General features: G+C 39.2%; 1 protein-coding gene across 1 annotated transcript; it reads right to left on the minus strand.

Moving 5' to 3' along the window:
- Window positions 1-2,796: 2,796 nt before the first annotated feature.
- On the minus strand, window positions 2,797-20,076 carry LOC138076218 (cell surface glycoprotein CD200 receptor 1-like). The gene is made up of 5 exons (XM_068968435.1): window positions 20,073-20,076; window positions 13,697-14,011; window positions 13,330-13,581; window positions 4,510-4,633; window positions 2,797-2,863 (listed from the first exon to the last, which is right to left on the minus strand). The coding sequence occupies exons 1-5, from the start codon at window positions 20,074-20,076 to the stop codon at window positions 2,797-2,799; spliced, it is 762 nt and encodes a 253-aa protein (XP_068824536.1).
- Between the last annotated feature and the right edge of the window lie 3,168 nt (window positions 20,077-23,244).

Genomic DNA, 23,244 nt, shown 5'->3' on the forward strand with positions numbered 1-23,244 from the left:
CACTTTGTGAGTGCTCTCATCAGCAAGCAAAGCAAGTCCACATTCCAGCTGGCTTCTGAGTAACACCCAATGGTCTCTTTACTCTGAGAGTCTTAGTTTCCTCTTTTGTAAAATGAGGAAGTTGGCCTACTTTTTCTGTAGCTTCCTTCCAGCTTTAGAAATCATGTATGCCTCTTAAAGATGATGGGGGAGGAGATAAGGGGTTGGACCCAAGAAGTGGAAAAAGCCAGCTAATCTTATTTGTAGCTCTGACCATCGGCTGCCATTAACACTAACATTTGATAAATAAAATGTTTCAACTACAATTAAGTGAAGGGGTAATACAATTCAAATATGAAAAAAATTTTTCTCCTTAGTTTTAATTTAAACCATTTTCCTTTTCTTCTATAATTGTTTCAGAACTACCCAAGAAGATGCAAGAATTGGTCTTAGAGAGGGACAGTTTTGTAGAAAAATTAAAGAAAAAAATTCAAGATTACTGTCTGAGGTAAGATTTTAGCTTGCTTAGAAATGTTAAAAAAAAAAATTAAGTTGAAGCACCATCTAGTGGCTCTCAATTGTGTTTTGATAAAAGTTGCCTCCAATTTCCCTCAATTTAGGACCACAATTAATCTGTTGTGCATGTATGTTACATGTATGTTCAGAAAAGAAAATAATCCTGGTTTGTTTGTTTGTTTGTTTTTTATCTTTCTATGTGGGTAGGATGTTGAGAGGAAATAGTTTAGCTTTTTACTCTTCCCAGAAAATCAGGGCAGTGAGAGTAGACAAACATGAACTTGGGTAAATCTCTTCAGGCAGCGATGGAGTCTCTTCCGTGGAAAAAGAACATAATAAAATCCCATAGATTTCAGTTCCTCTGTTTTTCTGCTCACATCCTCTCTAAAAGCCCACAACAGTGTCTTTATCTTCCCAATCTTAAAATACAGACATGCCCTCACATGTCTAGGGATTGGCTGACTATTAGGTCATCTTTGCCCACCCGCAGCTTCCCACACCCTTTCCTATCATAAGGCCACAGCGTTCCTTGAGTTTATACAACTAGCAATTCTTCTGCAACTATCATAGAGATGGCTTTCTTGTTTATGGTTATTATCTTTTGAAGTTACATCTGATTGATTACCTCTAAGGGAAGAATGAAAATAGACCACGATAATGCACATGAATAGAATAAAACTTGCTTCATAATCCAGGAAAACAAAAATAGTCCATGAAGACACACATGCTGCTAATTCACTTCAGTCATGTCCGACTCTGTGCGACCCCATAGACAGCAGCCTGTCAGGCTCCCCCATCCCTGGGATTGTCCAGGCAAGAACTCTGGAGTGGGTTGCCATTTCCTTCCTCCAATGCATGAAAGTGAAAAGTGAAACTGAAGTTGCTCAGTCATGTCCAACTCTTAGCGACCCCATGGACTGCAGCCTACCAGGCTCCCCGTCCATGGGATTTTCCAGGTAAGAGTACTGGAGTGGGGTGCCATTGCCTTTTCCCGAAGATGCACATGAATAGAGCATAATCCATGTTGCAAGACCGAGAGCAAATCTTACGGTCAGTAAGCTAGATATTTATATCGATCAGATTAAGTTCAACTGCACATGGAGTAAAACTGAAAACAACAGTGCCATGAACAAAATAGTTTATTCTCTCTCACGCAAAAATTTAGAGGTAGGTAGTCTATGGCTACCTCATGGTCATGAGGCGCCAGGATCCTTCTACCTTTCATTTTCACCCTCAATAAGTTAGGTTCCATCCTCAAAGTTACCTAAGACCCACTTTGGCTGGTGGACTTCCAGTCTTCACACCAGAGCTGCAATCTAGGAGCTAAGAATAAAGAGCAAAAAAAGGCTTCTTTTTTCTCTTTAATTAAAGAACGATTCCAAAAATATCACACAAGATGTGTGTTTACACTTGTGAAAACTTTTATGGGTGGTCATACTGAGTTGCAAGAGAAACTGAGAAATGTCTTTTAGTTAAGTATGTCTCCACACTAAATAAAAATGGAGTTTTATTACTAGGCATGTGTGAGAAACCTAATGTGACAATGCTGGGTATCAAACAACCACAAAACCCTCTGTGGCAATTGCTCAAATGTCTGAGATCAACTGAAGGTCAGGTGGGCAGCTCTTCTGATCTTGACTGAGCTTCTTCACACTTCTGGGGGAGATGACTGACAGCTATTGAATTGTGTAGGATGGCCTTGACAGAAAGCGGGGGATGATCCTGGGATGTCTCAGCTTTCTACATCTTTCTCATCCTGCAGAATACTAGCTCAGTCATGTACTAATGGAGTAGCAATAGAAATTTTCAGGACTTCTTAGATCTAGGCTCAGAAATGGTACACTGCCACTTCTGCCTCATTTTATTGGCTAATGCAAATAAAATTCTTTATGGAAAGAATTTTCCATAAAGACATTTTATGGAAAGAAGTCTAAGGTTATTGACAAATGACATGGATAGAGGGAGGGGAGAAAATTTGGAATCATGAATACAATCGTCTACTATGAGATGAAAGGGGAAATGAACATTGCACCAGGCAGCTAGCAATATGTGCAACAGTAGTTTTGAGGCTGTAATTGAATTGTAGTATTAGACTTTCTTCCATTTTATGCCCTATCTTAAAAGTGAGGGAATTATGATTTAAAAAGAGAGAGAAAAGAACCAATATAAGTTATACATGACATTGTTGACTAATTTAATTCTTGACTCATGTTTGGTTACTAACAGGGTATTAAATTTGCATTTGTCTTATTATTTACTGTAGGCAGAGATTGGGTATATGTACCCAAAACCTGGTTTTATTTATTCCAAGGCAGCTACACTACATTCTTGAGCTTCCGTAGCAGTTAGGGTGGCTACGTGACAAGCACTAGTCAACGGAATGTGAGCAAAAGCGATTTCCACTAAAATCCTGCATCTATCTCTGTCTCTCTCTGTCCTGTCTCTGTTTCTCTCCATATTTCTCCTATTCACTTGCTGAACAGAAAATACTCTGAGAAAGGCAGAAGCATAGGATAAAATTCCTCCTACCACCTGCCCTAGCCCCACTAGCCTGCCTTGGTATGTGAAGTGAGCAAAAATTAAACTTTTGTGCATGAATACACTGAGATTTGGGAGTTGTTTGTTCCAACCACTGGACTATTCTACTTATATTAGTATTCTCCAGGTAGTAAGCATTCATCTTCACCCTTAGAGTTTTGCTTAAAATAAAAGTAATAGCCCAAATCACCTGCCACTTTACACAATAAATTTTTCCTTTATATAAAAGGACACTGTTTTAATACAAGTTTACCATAAATATCAATGAAGATAAGGTTCCAGTTTACAGTGGCCCTAGAAGTTGTTAGAATTCCACCAAGTACTCTTACTCTTACCACAATTAACACATTGTGTAGTGCAGACAAGAAATCCAGACACTGCAGCTCTAAATAAGGTGAGGCAACTTTTAGCACTCTCTCCAATGACTAGTAGTTTCTTATGTGGAATCAACTAATAGTTTCTTCAAAAATACAGGTACTACTAAAAACAGCTCCTGGACATTTATTTAATGATCAGGTCAAACATTCAATACAAATGTCTCAGTAATTACTAGCGAGCAAGCAACAATGTAAGGTTAGCTATGGGCTGACTTGAAGGCAGTGTTTGTGGTGGGTCCTGCTATTGCAGTGTTGATTAGCATCTCAAGTGGGTAGAGGAAACAACTATTAATAGACAGGATGAAAGCACCACCCAGTAATCCAACAGGTATAGAAAAACTGCACAGCATTGTTATTTGTCTTTTACTGAGCCATCTTTCTCTCTAGGCTGAGAAGCAGGGTTGTTTCTCATTTGCAAATAAGAACTTTCTAGGGCAAAGGGGAAAATAGATAAATCATCCTAGGCAATTATAATGGCAAGTGACAAGCTTTTGCATGTGTATATATATGTAGACTAAGAATTTGAAACCAGCCTGACACCTATCACACAGATTCTAAACACAAAGATTTCCAGTAGTAACAAGAGCAGTTGAGCTAGATGTTGAAACGAAGGTTGATCTCAGCTGGCTGCTTTTCTGTGATAACTCAGCAAGTCTAAATTGACATACAGATTTTTTTCATTTTCTTGATCTAGGAAAAAACATTAAGTATATGATTAAGCAGAAATGAATACAAGCCTTCAGAAGTATAGAAACTGGGAAGCAAACACAAGAAGCCCCAGTTAAACTTCATTTCCCCCACAGAATTCTCAAAGCATGGACTAGGCAAATCTCTCTCAGGAAAAAACTACAATGAAGTAGTAGGTTTTCACTGTCTTGCCCCAGTGCTGCAGGCACTTCTGCCTGGGCTCTCAACTGTTAACAAGGCTTTTACATCAAAGAATGAGTCAGGGTACAAACAATGTGTCCCCCCACCCCATCCCCCTCCCCCCTGCCAAAAAAGAAATGGGTCAGGCTTTTCCCAGGACATTGTAAACTCAAAGTCTTATGATAAGGTTTTCTTTCTAATGGAGCTACAATTTTCACTTTTCATTTCCTACCTGCAATCTTTTGTTCTCTGGAAGTGGATGAATCCCACGAAGACCAGGATAACCAACAAAAGAGAGGATTTCACACAGAGAATGATCAGTAAGTCTGATCCTGGAAATCCCAGGGTTCTGACACCTTTAAACATAGATTACACAGGCAGAGGTGAAGAGCCATTTCAAAAATTCTTCTAATGAACAAATCAGAGTCTATAGTTTAAAAGAACGTTTTAAAATATTCTTGAAAGTTCACAGATCATCAGAATCAAAACACCTTCTAAACTACTGTTAGGACCAAACTGAAGCCAGGACAGGCTCTAAGGGGCAGGCCCGCAGGCAGTGTAGCTAGACCAATCAGAAAAATCCCCGTAGCCCCCCGCCCACACCAGACCCAAGCCAATCCAGATAGGGATGCGAGGTTTAAAAGTCCCGCGCGCGCGAGCGCCTACGGTTTAACCAATCAGCTATGCTGTTACAGAAACAAAGAACCGTCTGTATAAAAGTATATGTGATTCAGAACTCGGGGCCCTTGTTGGATTCTACTGTGCTGCATGAAAGCTGGGCCCTGGCTCAAGCTAGTAATAAACCCCTTTATGCTTTTGCATTGCTGTGGATGTCTTATTCTCTCAGTTTTGGGGACTCGGACTCTGGACATAACACTACAATTTGAATTCTGCTAGTGTATCATTCTTTCAGGACTGAATTTAGCAACGGTATCTTTGCTTTCGTACATGGTATCTTTTTAATAAATATTTTCTGAATGCATGAGGCATTATGTGAGCACAGAGAAGGAACAGTTAACCAAACTGCAGGGCGAAAGAAGTTATTGCAGAAGAATTATATCAAATTGTCTTAAAACTTCAATAGGAATTGATTGAACGGAATAGAAAGAGAGTTGGGGAAAGAAGTACACTGTGAAGAGGTAGAAATTGCTTGTAAAGAGGAGAGGACTAAAAGAGGATAACACTTTTGAGGAGCCCAAAGAGGCCCACATGCTTAGGGTACATGCTGGAGACTAGCAAGATATGAAGAAAGCAGAGCACCAGGCCGAAGGGGTTTAACTTTCCAAGTGGCAAAGAGAAGGCCCTGGGCACATTTAAGTAGGGGAGCAGCCTGTTTTTCATCTTGGAAGTCACTGGCCACAGTGTAGGAGAATGGAGGAAGGTAAGTTAGGGCCAGAAGACCTGTTACAAGGGCAATGAAATAACCCTGGAAAGAGATGATCATGTGCTCAATTAGTGCAGTCAGAAGAAAGAAAAAGGTCTGGATTTAAGAAAAAATTTAAAGCAGAATCAGTGAAAGATAGGAACTGATTTTCATTATAAGAAATAAGAGTGCTATTGTAGAATGATGTCTTTAATTTTCTGGCTTGATTCATTTATCAAGACATAAAATACAGGTGTGGAGCTTCAGAAGGGGTGTTAGTCCCCTCAGTCCTGTCTGACTTTGTGACACCATGGACTGTACCAGGCTCCTTTGTCCATGGAATTCTCCAGGCAAGAATACTGCAGTGGGTGGTGCCATTCCTGTCTCCAGGGGTCTTCTCAAACCAGGGATTGAACCTGGGTCTCCTGCATTGCCGGCGGATTCTTTACCATCTGAACTAGAGTAGAGGAATTATGGTTCAGAATATATACACGTTGAGGTGCCTCTGATGCATTTGAGTGAAGCTGGTCAATTAGAAATTGATTTTGATCATGGGTAGCTAAGGAGAGGGGCTTCCCTGGTGGCTCAACGGTAAAGAATCCACTGGCAGCACAGGAGTCCTGGGCTCAATCCCTCAGTCAGGAAGATCCCCTGGAGAAGGCAATGAGAACCCACTCAAGTATTCTTGCCTGGGATATCCCATGGATAGAGGAGCCTGGCAGTCTACAGTCCATGGAGCTGCAAAAGAATCAGACACAACTTAGTGATGAAAATGGCAACAATGAGCCAAGGAAAGAAATCTGGGCTCAAAATACAGATTTAAGAGTCAAGAATTAGATGTGGCTGAAGTCATGGGTCCCGATGAGATCCCTCAAGGAAAAGATGTAAAAATGAAGAGAGAAGAGAGTCAGTGATGGAATGCATTGAAATACCTTCCTTCTTGGAATGAGTAGTTGAAAATGTTATCTATTAAAGAAGACTAATAAGTTGGCTATAAGTTAATAAGAGAACAAAGTGAATATGGAAGGAAAACAGATGAAAAGGGAGGCGAGACCACATCAAATATCATAAAGAAGCTAATAAAAAGGAACACAAATTTTCTGTTTTATTTGGCGTCTGAGAGAACTTTACTACCTTCTGTTAGAACATTTTATGTGCAAGGAAATGTATGTGATTTAAGGAGCAGATGTGAGGTGGCATAGAAAAGACAGTGAATATAAAATTCTCCTTTCTTAGATTTTTTAAATTGAAATGTAGTTGATTTACAATGTCATTTTAGTTTCAGGTATACAGCAAAGTGATTCAGATTTATGTATATACTTCTTGAGACTCTTTTCCACTATACATTATTACAAGATACTGAATATAGTTCCCTATTATATACAGTGGTTCCGTCTTGTTTACCTGCCTTATATATAGTAGTCTGTATCTCTTAAGCTCAAACTCCTAACTTATCCCTCCCCCATACTTTCCCATTTGGTAACCATAAATTAACTTAATTGCCAGACCACCTGACTTGCCTCTTGAGAAACCTGTAAACAGGTCAGGAAGCAACAGTTAGAACTGGACATGGAACAACAGACTGGTTCCAAATAGGAAAAGGAGTGCGTCAAAGCTGTATATTGTCACCCTGCTTATTTAACTTATATGCAGAGTACATCATGAGAAATGCTGGGCTGGAGGAAGCACAAACTGGAATCAAGATTGCCGGGAGAAATATCAATAACCACAGATATGCAGACGACACCACCCTTATAGCAGAAAGTGAAGAAGAACTAAAGAGCTTCTTGATGACAGTGAAAGAGGAGAGTGAAAAAGTTGGCTTAAAGCTCAACATTCAGAAAACTAAGATCATGAAATCCGGTCCCATCACTTCATGGAAAATAGGTGGGGAAACAGTGGAAACAGTGGCTGACTTTGTTTTTTGGGGCTCCAAAATCACTGCAGATGGTGACTGCAGCCATAAAATTAAAAGATGCTTACTCCTTGGAAGGAAAGTTATGACCAATCTAGACAGCATATTAAAAAGCAGAGACAATACTTTGCCAACAAAGGTCTGTCTAGTCAAGGCTATGGTTTTTCCAGTAGTCATGTATGGATGTGAGAGTTGGACTACAAAGAAAGCTGAGTGCCGAAGAATTGATGCTTTTGAACTGTGGTGTTGAAGAAGACTCTTGAGAGTCCCTTGGACTACAAGGAGATCCAACTAGTCCATCCTAAAGGAGATCAGTCCTGGGTGTTCATTGGAGGGACTGATGTTAAAGCTGAAACTCCAATAATTTGGCCACGTGATGTGGAGAGCTGACTCATTTGAAAAGACCCTGATGCTGTGAAACATTGAGGGTCGGAGGAGAAGGGAAAGACAGGATGAGATGGCTGGATGGCATCACAGACTCAATGGAAATGAGTTTGGGTGAACTCGGGGAGTTGGTGATGGACAGGGAGGCCTGGCGTGCTACAGTTCATGGGGTCGTAAAGAGTCGGATATGACTGAGCGACTGAACTGACTGAACCATAAATTTGTTTTCTATGTCTATGAGTCTATTCCTATTTTGTAAATAAGTTCATTTATATCATTTTTTAAAGATTCTACACATAAGTGATACCATATATTTGTCTTTCTCTGCCCAACTTACTTCACTTAGTATGATAATCTCTTAAGTCCATCCACGTTGCTGCAGATAGCATTATTTCATTCTTTTTTGTGGTTGAATAATAATCCATTGTATATATGTAGTTAAATTGCTTCCATGTTGGCTATTGTAAATAGTGCTATAAATATTGGAGTACATGTATCTTTTCAAAGATAGAGTTTCCATTGTTTCCAGATATATGCCTAGGAGTGGGATTGTGAATTTTAATGAATCTCCACACTGTTCTTAGTGGCTGTACGAAGTTACATTACCACCAGAATCTCTACACTGTTCTTAGTGGCTGTACCAAGTTACATTACCACCAGCAGTGTAGGAGGGTTCCCTTTTCTCCATACCCTCTCCAGTGTTTATTATTTGCAGATTTTTTTATAATGGCCATTCTGACTGGTGTGAGGTAATAACTCATTGTAGTTTTAATTTGCATTTCTCTAATAATTAGCAATGTTGAGTGTCTTTTCATGTGCCTACTGGTCATGTGTAGGTCTCCTTTGGAGAAATGTCTATTTAGGTCTTCTGCTAACTTTTCAATTGGGTTGTTTGCTATTTTGATATTGAGCTGTATGAGCCATTTGTATATTTCAGAAATCAATACCTTGTTAGAATCCTGTTTTTCAAATATTGGATATGAGTAAAAGGCAAGAGCTAAGAGGTTGAGGAAATTCATAGCATCTTGTTTTAAGTATGAAAGGAAAACAGGCATGTTTATATAATCAGGCTTAGGGAAAGGATTTGTGAAACAGAAAAGACTGAACAAAGGAGAGCAAGGATGATTAATGAAGCCAAGCTTCTGAGGACATGGAAGAGGAAAATAGAGTACAGGCTGAGTGTTTGGTCTACAGAAGAGAAGGTCAGGTGGGCCTGGGAATAAATGATTCAGTCTGGAATCAGTAAGTATAAAATAAGAGCCTAGAGTTGGTGGGAGATGGATTGTTGCTGGTGCCATTCAGTCGCTAAGTTGTGTCGAACTCTTTCCCACACCATGAACTGCAGCGCTCCAGGCTTCTCTGTCCATCACTAGGAGATGGATACTGGAAAATAAAGATTAGAAGTGCATGTACTCATATAAATATTTTCTATATATTTTATTGCACTACTAGAATGAGTAGAAGTTGTAAAACATTAATGGAACAATTAATTAAAAGCTATATTAATAATGCCTGAGCTAGTAGGAATTAGTCCAACAGATCAACTCATGGAGCAGTATTGTCCATTAGAACCTATAATCTCTGTCCCCACACAAAGTTAATTGCTGGGGTTGGAGGGAAATATATAAATATATAGATGTATTTGTTGTTGTTGTTTGGTCACCAAGTCATATCCAACTTTTTTGTGACCCCATGACTGTAGCCTGCCAGGCTCCTCTGTCCATGGAATTCTCCAGGCAAGAATACTGGAGTGGGTTGCCATGCCCTCCTCCAGGGGATCTTCCCAACCCAGGGATTGAACCTGGGTCTCCCACAATGCAGGCAGATTCTTTACTGTCTGAGCTACCAGGGAAGCCCGTATTTATCTATATGTGGACATATGTGTGTGTGTGTGTGTGTGTGTGTGTGTGTATAAATATACTTGTGAAAGGATATGCACCAAAATGTTAACCATGGTTATTCTGGGCTGGGATTATGTTTGTTTGTTTGTTTGTTTCTTGTCTATATTTCCTAATTTTTCTACACTGAATAATGGACTATTTGTATGTTAAAATCCAGAAGGGTAAATGCAGGCTGTTTTCTTATCTGTATTTAATTTGTTCTACGATGAGAAAAGCATATATTTGTGTCATTTCAAAAGCCTAATTTAAAATAAATAATATAAATATATATAAAAAGAAGTGAATGTACTGATACATGTTACAACATGGGTGATTCTTTTTGTTGTTGTTGCTGCATGGAGGCTTTCTCTAGTTGCTGCAGGTGGGGGCTGCTCTCTAGTTGTGGTGCACAGGCTTCTCATTGAATTGGTTTCTTTTCTTGTGAGGCAGAGTCTCTAGGGTGTGAAGGCTTCAGTAGCTACAATGCATGGGGCTCAGTAGTTGTAGTATACAGGCTTCGTTTCCCTGAGGCATATGGGATCTTAGTTCCTGGACCATGGGTCCAACCGGTGTCCCCTGCATTAGCAGGTGGATTCTTAACCACTTTACCACCAGGGAAATCCCAGCATGGGTAATTCTTGAAAAAATATGCTAAGTATAAGAAACCAGTCACAAAGGCCACATACTGTATAGTTCCATTGATATGAAATGTCCAAAATAGGACAATCTATTGTGACAGAAAGTAGATTAAGTGATTGCCTAAAACTAGAGGAATGTTGGAATCAAGGAGGGATAACTAAAAGGTAAGAGGTTTTGCTTTGAAGTGATGAATATGTTCTAAAATTGATTGTAGTGATGGTTGTGCAACTGTGTTCAAAGACCATTGAATAACGCACCTTAAATGGGTGAATTGTATGCTATATAAAGCTGTTGCAGAAACACAGGTCAATATGAGAGATGTTATGATGATAATTAATAGATATTATTTTTAATAATGTCATAAAGAGTATAATATCTAATGTATTGATATAATTAATATAATAGCTAATAATTTTTCATATAATAAGTACAGCAGCTAATATTTATTGAGTACTGACTTTGTTCTAGGCACCATGTTAAACACATATACTATTACAATAACTGTGAGGTGGGTACTTTTATCTTATTTAACAGATGAAGAAACCATGAGACATTAACTAGATCTATTTTGATGATCATGTCACAAAAACAGCATTAAATATTATGTTGTACATCTGAAGCTAATATAATGTTATATATCAGTTAAAAACAAAATGTTGAGATAGCGAATTTAAATACTGTTCAAAGTTACACATTTGGTAAATGAGAGCCATGTGTTACCAAAGACATTGCTCCTAATCAATAGATTATGTTCCCTGGAACAATAAGAAATGGATTTTGTCTTTTCATCTCTGTATCACCAGCTTTAAATACATAATAACATTGAAAAAATGTTTGGTCAATGAATTGGTTTCAGACAGCAAGCGAGAAGGAAAGCTCTGTTACTCAGAGTAGCAATTAAGGGGTGAGTAATATAAAAAATGAAATATCAGGAAAGAAGTTATTATTGGTCTTGACTATCTACTGAATAAGTATTATTAAACGATATCTAAGTATTGATATTTTGAACCAATAAAAGGTATGGACCTAACAGAAGCAGGAGATAAAGAAGAGGTGGCAAGAACACACTGAAGAGCTATACAAAAAGATCTTCATGACCCAGATAACCACGATGGTGTGCTCACTCACCTAGACATTCTGGAATGTGAAGTCAAGTGGGCCTTAGGAAACATCACTATGAAGAAAGCTAGTGGAGGTGATGGAATTCCAGTTGAGCTATTTCAAACCCTAAAAGATGATGCTATTAAAGTGCTGCACTCAATATTACAGCAAATTTGGAGACCTCAGTGGTGGCCACAGGACTGGAAAAGGTCAGTTTTCATTCCAATCCCAAAAAAAGGCAATGCCAAAGAATATTCAAACTACCATAGAGTTGCACTCATTTCACATGCTAGCAAGGTAATGCTCAAAATCCTTCCAGATAGGCTTCAACAATAGGTGAACTGAGAACTTCCAGATCTACTAGCTGCATTTAGAAAAGGTGGCTGAACCGAGATTAAATTGCCAGTGCCAGTTGGATCATAGAAAAAGCAAGAGAATTTCAAAAAAACATCTACTTCTGCTTCATTGACTACACTAAAGCATTTGTGTGGATCACAACAAACTGAAAAATTCTTAAAGAGATGGGAATACCAGACTACCTTACCTGACTCCTGAGAAACTTGTAGCAGGTCAAAAAGCAACAGTTAGAATCAGATATGAAACAACAAACTGGTTCAAAATTGCAAAAGGAGTATGTCAGGGCTGTATTTTGTCACCCTGCTTATTTAACTTCTATGCAGGGTACATTATGTGAAATGCTGGGCTGGATGAAGCTCAAGTTGAAATCAAGATTGCTGGGAGAAATAGCAATAACCTCAGATATGCAGATGACAACACCCTAATGGCAGAATGCAAAGAGGAACTAAAGAGCCTCTTGTTGAAGGTGAAAGAGGATAGTGAAAAGTTTGGCTTAAAACTCAACATTCAAAAAACGAAGATCATGGCATCTGGTCCCATCACTTCATGGCAAATAGATAGGGAAAAAATGGAAACAGTGACAAAGTTTATTTTCTTGGGTTCCAAAATCACCACAGATGGTGACTGCAGCCATGAAATTAAAAGACGCTTGCTTCTTGGAAGAAAAGTTATGATGAACCTAGACAGCGTATAAAAAAGCTGAGACATCACTTTGCCCAAAAGGTTCCATATAATCAAAGCTATGGTTTTTCCAGTAGTCATGTATGGATGTGAAAGTTAGACCATAAAGAAAGCTGAGTGAAACTGTGGTGCTGGAGAAGACTCTTGAGAGTCCCTTGAGCAGCAAGGAGATCAAACCAGTCAATCCTAAAGCAAATCAACACTGAATCTTCATTGGAAGGACTGATGCTGAATCTGAAGCTCCAATATTTTGATCAGCTGATGCAAAGAGCCGACTCATTGGAAAAGACCCTGATGCTGGGAAAGACTGAGGGCAGGAGAAGAGGATGAGATGGTTGGATGGCATCACTGACTCAATGGACATGAGTTTGCATAAACTCAGGGAGATGGTGAAGGACAGGGAAGCCTGGAGTTCTGCAGTCCATGGGGTTGCAAAGAGTCAGACATAACTGAGTGGCTGAACAGCAACAACAAATAATTAATCTCAAAGTACTTTTACAGTGCCAGAATAAAAGATATTAGGAGAATATATTAGTAAGGAGTTATTGAATTAATTCCTTCTATCTAATAAAGGAATACAATTTCTCTAGTATACTAATGCATTACTCAGTTAAGTTTTAAAGACTATCTCCGAATTAGAAGCATAAGTTTTCTTACCTTCTGCTTGGTTATTCGCTTTTTCTATAGAGAAAAAGACTGAGCATCAAGTTCACTATAGAAACAGGCACTTACCTTTATCCAGCTCTATGGACAGACTCTTGTTGCCAGTCAAGTGGGAGACAGAGCAGGACATGTTCAGCACATGGCGGCCACCCCAGCAGCAAGTACTCTGGACGGTCACTGTGCCATTGCCCCAGTAAGGCTCTTGCTCAGTGACGCAATCCCCCTCTGGGGTCCAGGAGATCTGTGCAGCCGGCTTCCCTACAGCAGCCTTGCACACTGCAGTTCCCTTCTCAGTTTGAACAAGGGTCACTTCAGGGGGCACTGCAGAAATGTAGGGGAAATGCTTCAGTCTTAAAACCTGGGACATAGAATTCAGAGATTTGTTTCAGTCCCAAATCTAGTAACTGGAAATACCAAAATATATGATGTTCCTTACCTAACACTTGGAGGTGATACTCATGCTGGAAATTCCCATTACTTGTTGCTATTTGACACGTGTAATTCCCATCATGAGTGGTGGCCACTGGATCGATCTGAAGGACAGGATTCTCGTCAGGTCCAGAGGCCCAGGTTATTCTCTTGTCAGTACAGTTTCCTCCTGTGGTCTGATTTGTATCACGTCTGTAGGCTCTGAAGCAGGGCGGCTTGTCTCTGAGGACTATTTCCCATGTTACCAGCACACTTAGCCACAGCACAGGAGGGCAAGTGAGCACAGCTTTTGTATCCACCAGTACTGATAGTGAAGTTTTAACTGGACACCCACACAGGCACAAACATGAAAATAATAAGAGAAAAGCTCTTTATAGAACTTCATGTGTTAAAATTAATTCACAGTATATTACATGAAGTTGTACTTGAACTTTGCTGGTGGTCATATTCCAGAAATATTAGACTTACACAAGAAATTTCATGAAATATATATAACCCTGGAGAAGGAAATTGTAACTCACTACAGTATCCTTGCCTGGAGAATATATAAAATATTAAACTTATCCAGAGATTAACCAACTTCATCCTGTATTATGGATCATTAAGAAAGCAACATGAATTATATATGCAACAAAAATTTTCAAGTGTTATTAGTTCAGAAGATTTGATGTCTATAAAACAAACAGATAAGAAAATAGAATCTATAAGACAGTTTTCTAAATCTAATCTTTTGGTGATAGAGACTAGCAGATTTATCTTGTAATTCATACTCCACAGGATAGAAAAGGGAATAATAAGTGATGTTTTGTCTCTTCCTAAGTTTTGATGAGAGAATAAATCAGCAACCTCAGAACTAAATGCCTATTCCTAAGAGTAGCACTTCAGACAAGCCTTAAGTAGAGCGGCATTCAGGTTAAGCAAGCTGGGAAGTTTTTAAAGAAGCTGGAAACTTTTTAAGTTTATTTTTTATTTGGAGAATCCCAAAGTCAGTAAAATCAGCAGAGCTTCCTTGCTTCCTCCTTCCCTCACTCCTTCCCTCTTCTTCTTCCTTCTTTCCTTCCTTCCTTTTTTCCTATTCAGTTATGCTACCAGACCGTTCAGCTGTGAACTTTGCTTGCAGATTTTATTTCTGGACATTAAATGTAATTATGAGAATTAAATAAAAAAGTTGTTTCCTTTTGTCCATCTTTTAAAGTAAAAATTCAGCCCTGCAAAGCTACAGATATTTTCCAATTTAAAAGGTCACTCTCTCCCATAAATTCACATAATGTTTCTGCGCGTGGTAGGCATTTGGTGAGATACTCTAATTAGGTGTGTCTGTTACAACTCACCTCTAACAGAAGTGCATGTCAGCTATTTCTTCATAAATAGAATCAGCTATAGTGGACAAGAAGTTTATATGGATGAAGCTTGTCCGTACTAAACTCTGCATTTAATATCTCCCTTCTCATCTTCTGGTGTCACCTGCCTCTGCAGAGATGTACTCAAGTCCTTGCATTTTACAGCCAAATAAAAATCACATAACTAATGAAGGAAGATGGAGGGTTTTAAAAGCAGAGTGAAGGCTGTTAAGTCATATTCTTCCCATTATTCCAAGCAATATTCCTTTCCAGAGGGAACCTCTTGTCAAAGATGTAGATACAAGCAAGAACTTTCTAATTACATAAGAAATCACATGAAATATATAAAGTATTAAAACTTTGTGGAAAACAACTAGAGTGGGTATGAGTAAACAGATCTGTACACAAGGGAAAGATGATGAAGATAACACCAGAGAGATAAAGAGACTGATGAGATAGCAAGGTGTTAATGTCCTTTGTGTTCTCAGGAGTTTGAACTTTACCTTGTAAACAGTATAAGTTTAATGTTTTTGCTAGTATTTATCCTGAAGTTCTGACTTTTTTTAAGGGAACGTACTTGCTAGTCAAATAAGCACACTTGCACAGGGGCACAATATCCAAAGAAGTAACTCCAACAGTGAAGATTCCAAGCATGGCAGATATTTTACGTCCTTTCCTCTTCCATTCTCTGAACTTCGATCACCCTTCACGTATAATGATAGTTCTTATGGTATTGCTAGTATTTCACTCTTTCTTCATTCTCTTCTTTCATTTTCACACCTGTTGTGATAATTTACACAATGGCCAGAGCCAGCCCCACAGTCAGTGGATTTGGCTCCTACAAATATATTCTTTGTACATTCCTATGATCAGCTACAGTGATTTTTACCTCCTACTTCCCAGAGAAGATAGAGGATAGAGTCTCATCTTTGTTTCCAAATCAGCGGTCATATCTCATCTTTTCCGCATCCCTTGTCTATGAATATGCACACAGACAAATTCCAGTTGGCTTCAGGGCATTCCCTTTGTCTTCTCACTACCATACCCTAGGTTAAGTCCCTGTCACCGTGCACCTAGATTGCTGCAAACGCCTCCTAACTTCTGTCGCTGTCTCAAAACTCTTCTCCCGTCCGTTCATACCTTACACTGCCACCAGTATATCATTCTGCAACACAGATGTCATTCCCTCAACTCTAAAACCCTCCAAACATCTCTCATGGCCTAAAGGACAAATTTAAATGTCTTCATATTGGCTTTGAAAGCCCTCTTTTTCACATTGACGCACTTTACATTTGACTACATTGCCTCCACACTCCAGAAAAAACACCAAGTACAATTCTATTTCTATGTCATTGTTTTCACTCTCCAAGGTGGTCAGTATACTGCTTTTTTTCTATTTAAATATGCTTTCTTTAAGACCCAGTTTACTGCTATATGCTCTGTGAACCCTTTCCTAAGCATTGGTGCTCAACCACTCCCTTTCTCCCTTGATACACTTGCTATGAGTGCTTACTTCCTCTGTCTGTCTGATAGCTGAGCTCCTGATGGCTGGGTTCCCCCACAGAACTGAGCTCCCTTGGGGCTCTTTGATAGTCTTGTTAATCTTATGTTCCCCACAAAGCCCAGCACAGTGCCTGATAGAGAACACTCCATAATCTTCCAGTGGAATTGAACTGCTTTAGGGGAGGACAGATGGGGTCATTCAGGTTCCTTATCCCACAGCGTTCAGATCACCATATTCTTCAACTGGGTATGGCTGACCATTGACTCTGTTTCTAAGTAAGCTCAACATTTCATGCTTCAGTAGTGGCCTCAAAAAATAAAAAAGCATACTGCCTTCTGGATAAAGTGTTAACAGTGCTCTGCTTTATGTCCATAGATGAAGTAATTGTTGAAGCTAGAAAATATGCAGAGAAAAGTAGATGAAATCAATTTTAGATACATAAATGGAGTGAAAACCATTATTTCTCCATAAGAGCTTATATACAATATGATAGAAAATCAATTAACCATAGTTAAAATCACATGAAAATCCTTAAAAGACAGAAATTCAAGGTTTTTCCTTGGAAAAACATGCTGACATATGAAAAGTACCTTTATAAGGTACTAATGAATGATTTTCCCATTTATGAGACACCTTGTTTTGTACCTGACAACTATTTTGTACAAAGTAACCCCACCTCCTCCCAAGCCATAATGTATTGGTTCATCATGGACACTTCATGTGAGCTGGACTGATTATAATCCTGTTACCACATACCACCCCCTGCTTAAAATTATTTGGCCCAGTGGTGGGCACTGCACACAACAGGACAAACCCAAGTATTTTCTAAAAGAATTTTGAAACCAGAATTAAGAAGAGTAGTTCATCCCCTTCCTTCCTTCCTTTTCCTACTGTGATGGTTAATTTTACGTGTCAGCTTGGCTAGCCATGTTATCCCAATATTTGGTCAAACACTATTCTAAATATTTCTGTGAAAATATTTTTAGGTGAAATTAACTTTTAAGTCAGTGAAAGTGAAGTCATTCAGTGGCGTATGAATCTTTGCAACCCCATGGACTATAGCCTGCCAGACTCCTCCATCCATGGGATTTTCCAGGCAGGAATACTGGAGTGGGTTGCCATTTCCTTCTGCAGGGGATCTTCCTGACCCAGGGATCAAACCTGGGTCTACCGCATTGCAGGCAGACTCTTTACCATCTGAGCCACCGAAGAATCCCTTTAAGTCAGTAGACTTTGAATAAAGCAAATTACCCTCCAAAATGTGGGTGGGCCTCATCCAATCAGTTGAAGGCTTAATAGAAAAAGACTGAGCTTGTAGGCAAGGGAGCCCTGCCAGCAGTCTGCCTTCAGACGCCAAGTGCAACTCTTACCCAGGGTTTCCAGCGTTATGGCCTACTCTGCATATTTTGAACTTGCCAAGTCTCCGCAATCATGTGGACGAATTTGTTAAAGTAAATTAATCTCCCCTCCACACCCCCACCTTGCTTTTGCTTCATTCTTCCTAAAATAGGTCTATTTGTCAGGGTTCCTCAGGGAAACAGAACAGGATGTGTATATGTGTGTTGGACATACATCCAGTAGAGAGAGGTACAGAGGGAGGTACAGAGAGAGAGGTAACAGTCTTTACTTTGTTCAAGTTCTCCGTTTCATAGTTTCTGAGACCTATATGCATTCCTTCTCTTGAATTTTGCAGTGTCTGAGAGTCAAAATAGTCTTAATCTACCTCAAATTTGGTTTTTGAAAACCCTCTGTTTTATAGTATTTTTAGTATTTAGTATTTTAAATATTTTTTATAGTATTTTTCTGAACAACAATGATTTAAAAAGTACTTCTTATATATGACCACAATTCAATAAGCATTTGGGGGCTTCCCTGGTGGCTCACTGGCAAAGAATCCACCTGCCAGTGCAGGGGACATGGGTTCAATTGCTGGCCCCACAGGCTGCAGAGCAACTAAGCCCGTGCTCCACAACTACTGCGCCTGTGCCCTAGAGCCCAGGAACCACAGCTCCTGAGCCTACATGCCACAACTGCTGACGCCTGTGTGCCTGGAGCCTGTGCTCAGCCGCAAAAGAGGCCACCACAACGAGAAGCTCACCCTCCTAGAAAGCAGCCCCTGCTCTCAGCAACTAGAGAAAAGGCAGCAAGCAGCGAAGACCCAGCACAGCTAATAAATAAATAAAATTATAGAAAATAAGCGTTCGTGAATCCTAAGCTTACAAAAATACACATTTTACTCCCCATTCTAATTTTATATCCATTTTCACCACATTAAAAAAATAAACAAAGAGCCTGTCACAGATACAGAGAAGAAACTGCTGGTTACTAGTGGGTAGAGGGAACATGGGGAGGGGCAATACAGGAGTAGGGGAGTAAGAGGTGCAAAGTATTATCTATAGAATAAGCTACAAGGATACATTGTGAAATAAGAAATATAGCCAATATTTTGAGCATAACATTTAAAAATTCTGAACAACTATTTTGCACACATGTAACTTAAATAATATTATGTATCAACTATACTTGAATAAAAATAATTTAAAAAAATATGTTGACATAAGAAAAATAAATAAATAGATTCAATAAAGTTCTTAAAATAAGCAGTAAACAAGTCTCTGAAATAATTTGACTTTTCTAGACAGCTAAATATTACTGGTTTGGGCTGGAAGTAAGACAAAGGATGAGATTCTAACTATTGAATTTAGTTCATATTAGGCTCAAATATCTATTCCAGAAACAGATAAGAGGTGAGAGCTGACCTCAGAGGGATTACTTTGTAGCTTTACCAAAGGGCTAATGAGTGAACTTTTGAGCCTTTGTGTTCCATATGGTCACTGTTGCAAGTATTCAACTCTGCTCTTGCAGCAAGAAAGAAGCCACATATAATAAGGGAACAAATGTGCATGGCTTTGTCCCAAAAAAAATTTATTTGTAAAAATATGACTAGATTTTATCCACGGGCCACAATTTGCTGCCTCGATTTAAAGTATAGTATTTCACTTGCCCTAATGCCATTTCTTGCATTTCTCACAATTAAAAATAAGCAATGAACATCTACTGCACGCTCTATTTTCTTCTGCTTTCTTTGCCTTTTAAAAGTAAACTGAATCTCCAGTGACAGCCCCAAGTTCTTCCCCAAATTCACTTCCTGTTTTGTTTTTGACATATAATTTCTTTACTTCTTTCCTTCCTTCCCTTTCTTCCTCTTTTTCTCCATCCCTCCTTCTTTTCCTTCCTTCCCTCTTTTCTTAGCCTAAGTGGGACAAGTATTGAGGGCATCTCACAGGAGCCCAGTGAATAATAAAACTACAGTGAGCCTGCCCATTCCCAGCTAAAGGGGAGCTGTCTGGTGGTCAGAAGACAACGGCCATGATAGTGTAAGGTTACTGGAGCTTATGAAGGCTTTCTCTTGTAGGTATTTTGGTATGTGCACCTTGAGACTCAATGCTTCTGGAAGAAAGTGTTTCACAAATATGGTATCCTGTGGTCCTTGCAAAACAGAATTCTTCTTCAGTGTCAATTCTTCACGTATTCGTCACCCATTGTGCTCCCTATTTTAAAGATATAGGTTGTTGTCCGTGGAAAATTCAGAGAACCCAGCCTTGATTAATGCCTTTCAAAGGATAGTCAAAGGCTTTTCTTCTATCCCCTGGATTCTATTTCAAATACCCCATAGACAGTATTAATTTTAGTGATAAAACACATGATTTTCATGCATGAACTGTTAAGTGAAAGTGAAAGTCACTCAGTCGTGTCTGAGTCTTTGCAACCCCATGGAATATCCAGTCCATAGAATTCTCCAAGTCAGAACACTGGAGTGGGTAGCCTTTCCCTTCTCCAGGGCATCTTCCCAACCCAGGGATTGAACTGGGGTCTCCTGCATTGCAAGCGGATTCATTATCAACTGAGCTATCAGTTAAGTTGCTGCCATTTCAGTAGATACTCATTTTAGCCATTTTGTTTGAGAGTATTGACAATTTGGCACATTTGTTTTTATCAGATATAACTAAATCGGTGCCTTGATACTAGAGGATTCTGTTGTAACTTCGTCATGCATTAGTGGTGTCTTCAAAATTGACTGAAGTAAGTCTTCAAGTATATTGAATTTCAGTGATCTCTTACTGGCTGGAGAATGGAAGAGATTTTATGGTTAAGAAAGGTATTTTAGGGAATGGAGGTCCATGGAGAATCCTGCCTTTAAAACCAGACACAAAATTCTCCTACAAGTAAACAAAATACCACCTTCCAAAGAATATGCTGAGAAGGAAAATCAGTAAATTATCTCTGCAACTTCTCATGCCAGAGATAAAACCTGCAACTTGGAACGCACCGCTTAAGTGTACTAAAATGGTTGTTTTTAGAAGAGAAAAAAAATTGTCCTTGTTTCACAAATATTCCTGTGATTATTTTTATAGTGGATTCATTTTAAAACTTAATTGCTAATATGAGTTATTCCATTTCATTACCTCCATTGGCAGCAAGTTTGTATAGAATGTCAATTTCATATCAAGTATCATGTCTTCCCTGATAGAAGAAAGCATCCTTCTTACAGTCTTGGTTGAAACTTTGCATGTGCTGAAGTATTACAACAAATGATCAAAGGTCCTGAGACTTCTTTCTTAATTTTTCAGATGAAACCAGATTTTCTTTTAAGTTTAGAGACATTAGGCTTTACATTGTTCATATCAGATATCTGAAATTGGCTGTCTAATCTGGTTACATTTAAAGACTGTAATGACTCTATTTCTAGTGATGAAGAGGGTACTAATAATCCACAACCTTTAGTAATAGAGATATGCGAAGTATCACCATTGGATACGCCTCCTTAAATTCTTTTAAAAGGTTCTGAGAGACCATGTATTTACACTTCAGAACATTTTAGCCTAGCAAGATTGGCTGGTTTCTCCTCACTGCCCTGGAAAGTAAGGGGGAAAAGTATGAGTTCAGTTCAGTTCAGTTCAGTCACTCAGTCATGTCGGTCTCTTTGCGACCCCATGAACCACAGCACGCCAGGCCTTCCTGTCCCTCACCAGCTCCCCGAGCTGACCCTAACTCATGTTCATAGAGTCAGTAATGCCATCCAACCATCTCATCCTCTGTCGTCCCTTCCTCCTCCTGCCCTCAATCTTGCCCAGCATCAGGGTCTTTTCAAATGAGTCAGCTCTTCGCATCAGGTGGCCAAAGTATTGGCGTTTGAGCTTCAACATCAGTCCTTCCAATGAACACCCAGGACTGGTCTCCTTTAGGATGGACTGACTGGGACTCTCAAGAGTCTTCTCCAATGTCAGTGCACAATTCAAAAGCATCAATTCTTTGGCGCTCAGATTTCTTTATACTCCAACTCTCACATTCATACATGACCGCTGGAAAAACCATATCCTTGACTAGACAGACCTTTATTGGCAAAGTAATGTCTCTGCTTTTCAATATGCTGTCTAGCTTAATCATAACTTTCTTTCTAAGGAGTAAAGCATCTTTTAATTTCATGGCTGCAATCACCATCTGCAGTGATTTTGGAGCCCAGAAAAATAAAGTCAGCCACTGTTTCCACTGTTTCCCCATCTAGTTGCCATGAAGTGATGGGACCGGATGCCATGATCTTTGTTTTCTGAATGTTGAGCTTTAAGCCAACTTTTTTGCTCTCCTCTTTCACTTTCATCAAGAGGCTTTTTAGTTCTTCTTCACTTTCTCCCATAAAGGTGGTGTCATCTGCATATCTGAGGTTATTGATATTTCTCCTGGCAATCTTGATTCCAGCTTGTGCTTCCTCCAGCCCAGAATTTGTCATGATGTACTCTGCATTTAAGTTAAATAAGCAGGATGATAATATACAGCTTTGACATATTCCTTTTCCTATTTGGAACCAGTCTGTTGTTCCATGTCCAGTTCTAACTGTTGCTTCCTAACCTGCATACAGATTTCTCAAGAGGCAGGTCAGGTGTTCGGGTATTCTCATCTCTTTAAGAATTTTCCACTGTTTATTGTGATCCACACAGTCAAAGGCTTTGGCATAGTCAATAAAGCAGAAATAGATGTTTTTCTGGAACTCTCCTGCTTTTTTGATGATCCAGCGGATGTTGGCAATTTAATCTCTGGTTCCTCTACCTTTTCTAAAACCAGCCTGAACATCTGGAAGTTCACAGTTCACGTATTGCTGAAGCCTGGCTTGGAGAATTTTCAGCATTACTTTACTAGGATGTGAGATGAGTGCAATGGTGTGGTAGTTTGAGCTTTCTTTGGCATTGCCTTTTTTTTGGATTGGAATGAAAACTGACCTTTTCCAGTCCTGTGGCCACTGCTGAGTTTTCCAAATTTGCTTGAATATTGAGTGCAGCACTTTCATGGCATCATCTTTTAGAATTTGAAACAGCTCAAGTGGAATTCCATCGCCTTCACTAGCTTTGTTCGTAGTGATGCTTCCTAAGGCCCACTTCACTTCACATTCCAAGATGTCTGGCTCTAGGTGAGTGATCACACCATCATGATTATCTGGGTCGTGAAGATCTTTTTTGTACAGTTCTTTGTGTATTCTTGCCACCTCTTCTTAATATTTTCTGCTTCTGTTAGGTCCCTTCTATTTCTGTCCTTTATTGATCCCATCTTTTCATAAAATATTCCCTTAGTATCTCTAATTTTCTTGAAGAGATCTCTAGTCTAGGGTTTCAAATTACTAGCTCAAGTTCTGACCAGAAAGTTCCTATATCTGCTCTG

This window comes from Capricornis sumatraensis, chromosome 1 (assembly GCF_032405125.1).
Source record: "Capricornis sumatraensis isolate serow.1 chromosome 1, serow.2, whole genome shotgun sequence".
Lineage (NCBI taxonomy): Eukaryota > Metazoa > Chordata > Mammalia > Artiodactyla > Bovidae > Capricornis > Capricornis sumatraensis.

Coding starts and splice junctions, on each gene's coding strand:
- LOC138076218 (XM_068968435.1), bottom strand. Junction 13,582..13,696: donor GTATCACCTCCAAGTGTTAG/GTAAGGAACATC, acceptor ACATTTCTGCAG/TGCCCCCTGAAGTGACCCTT. Junction 4,634..13,329: donor GTCCATAGAGCTGGATAAAG/GTAAGTGCCTGT, acceptor CTATGTTTAAAG/GTGTCAGAACCCTGGGATTT.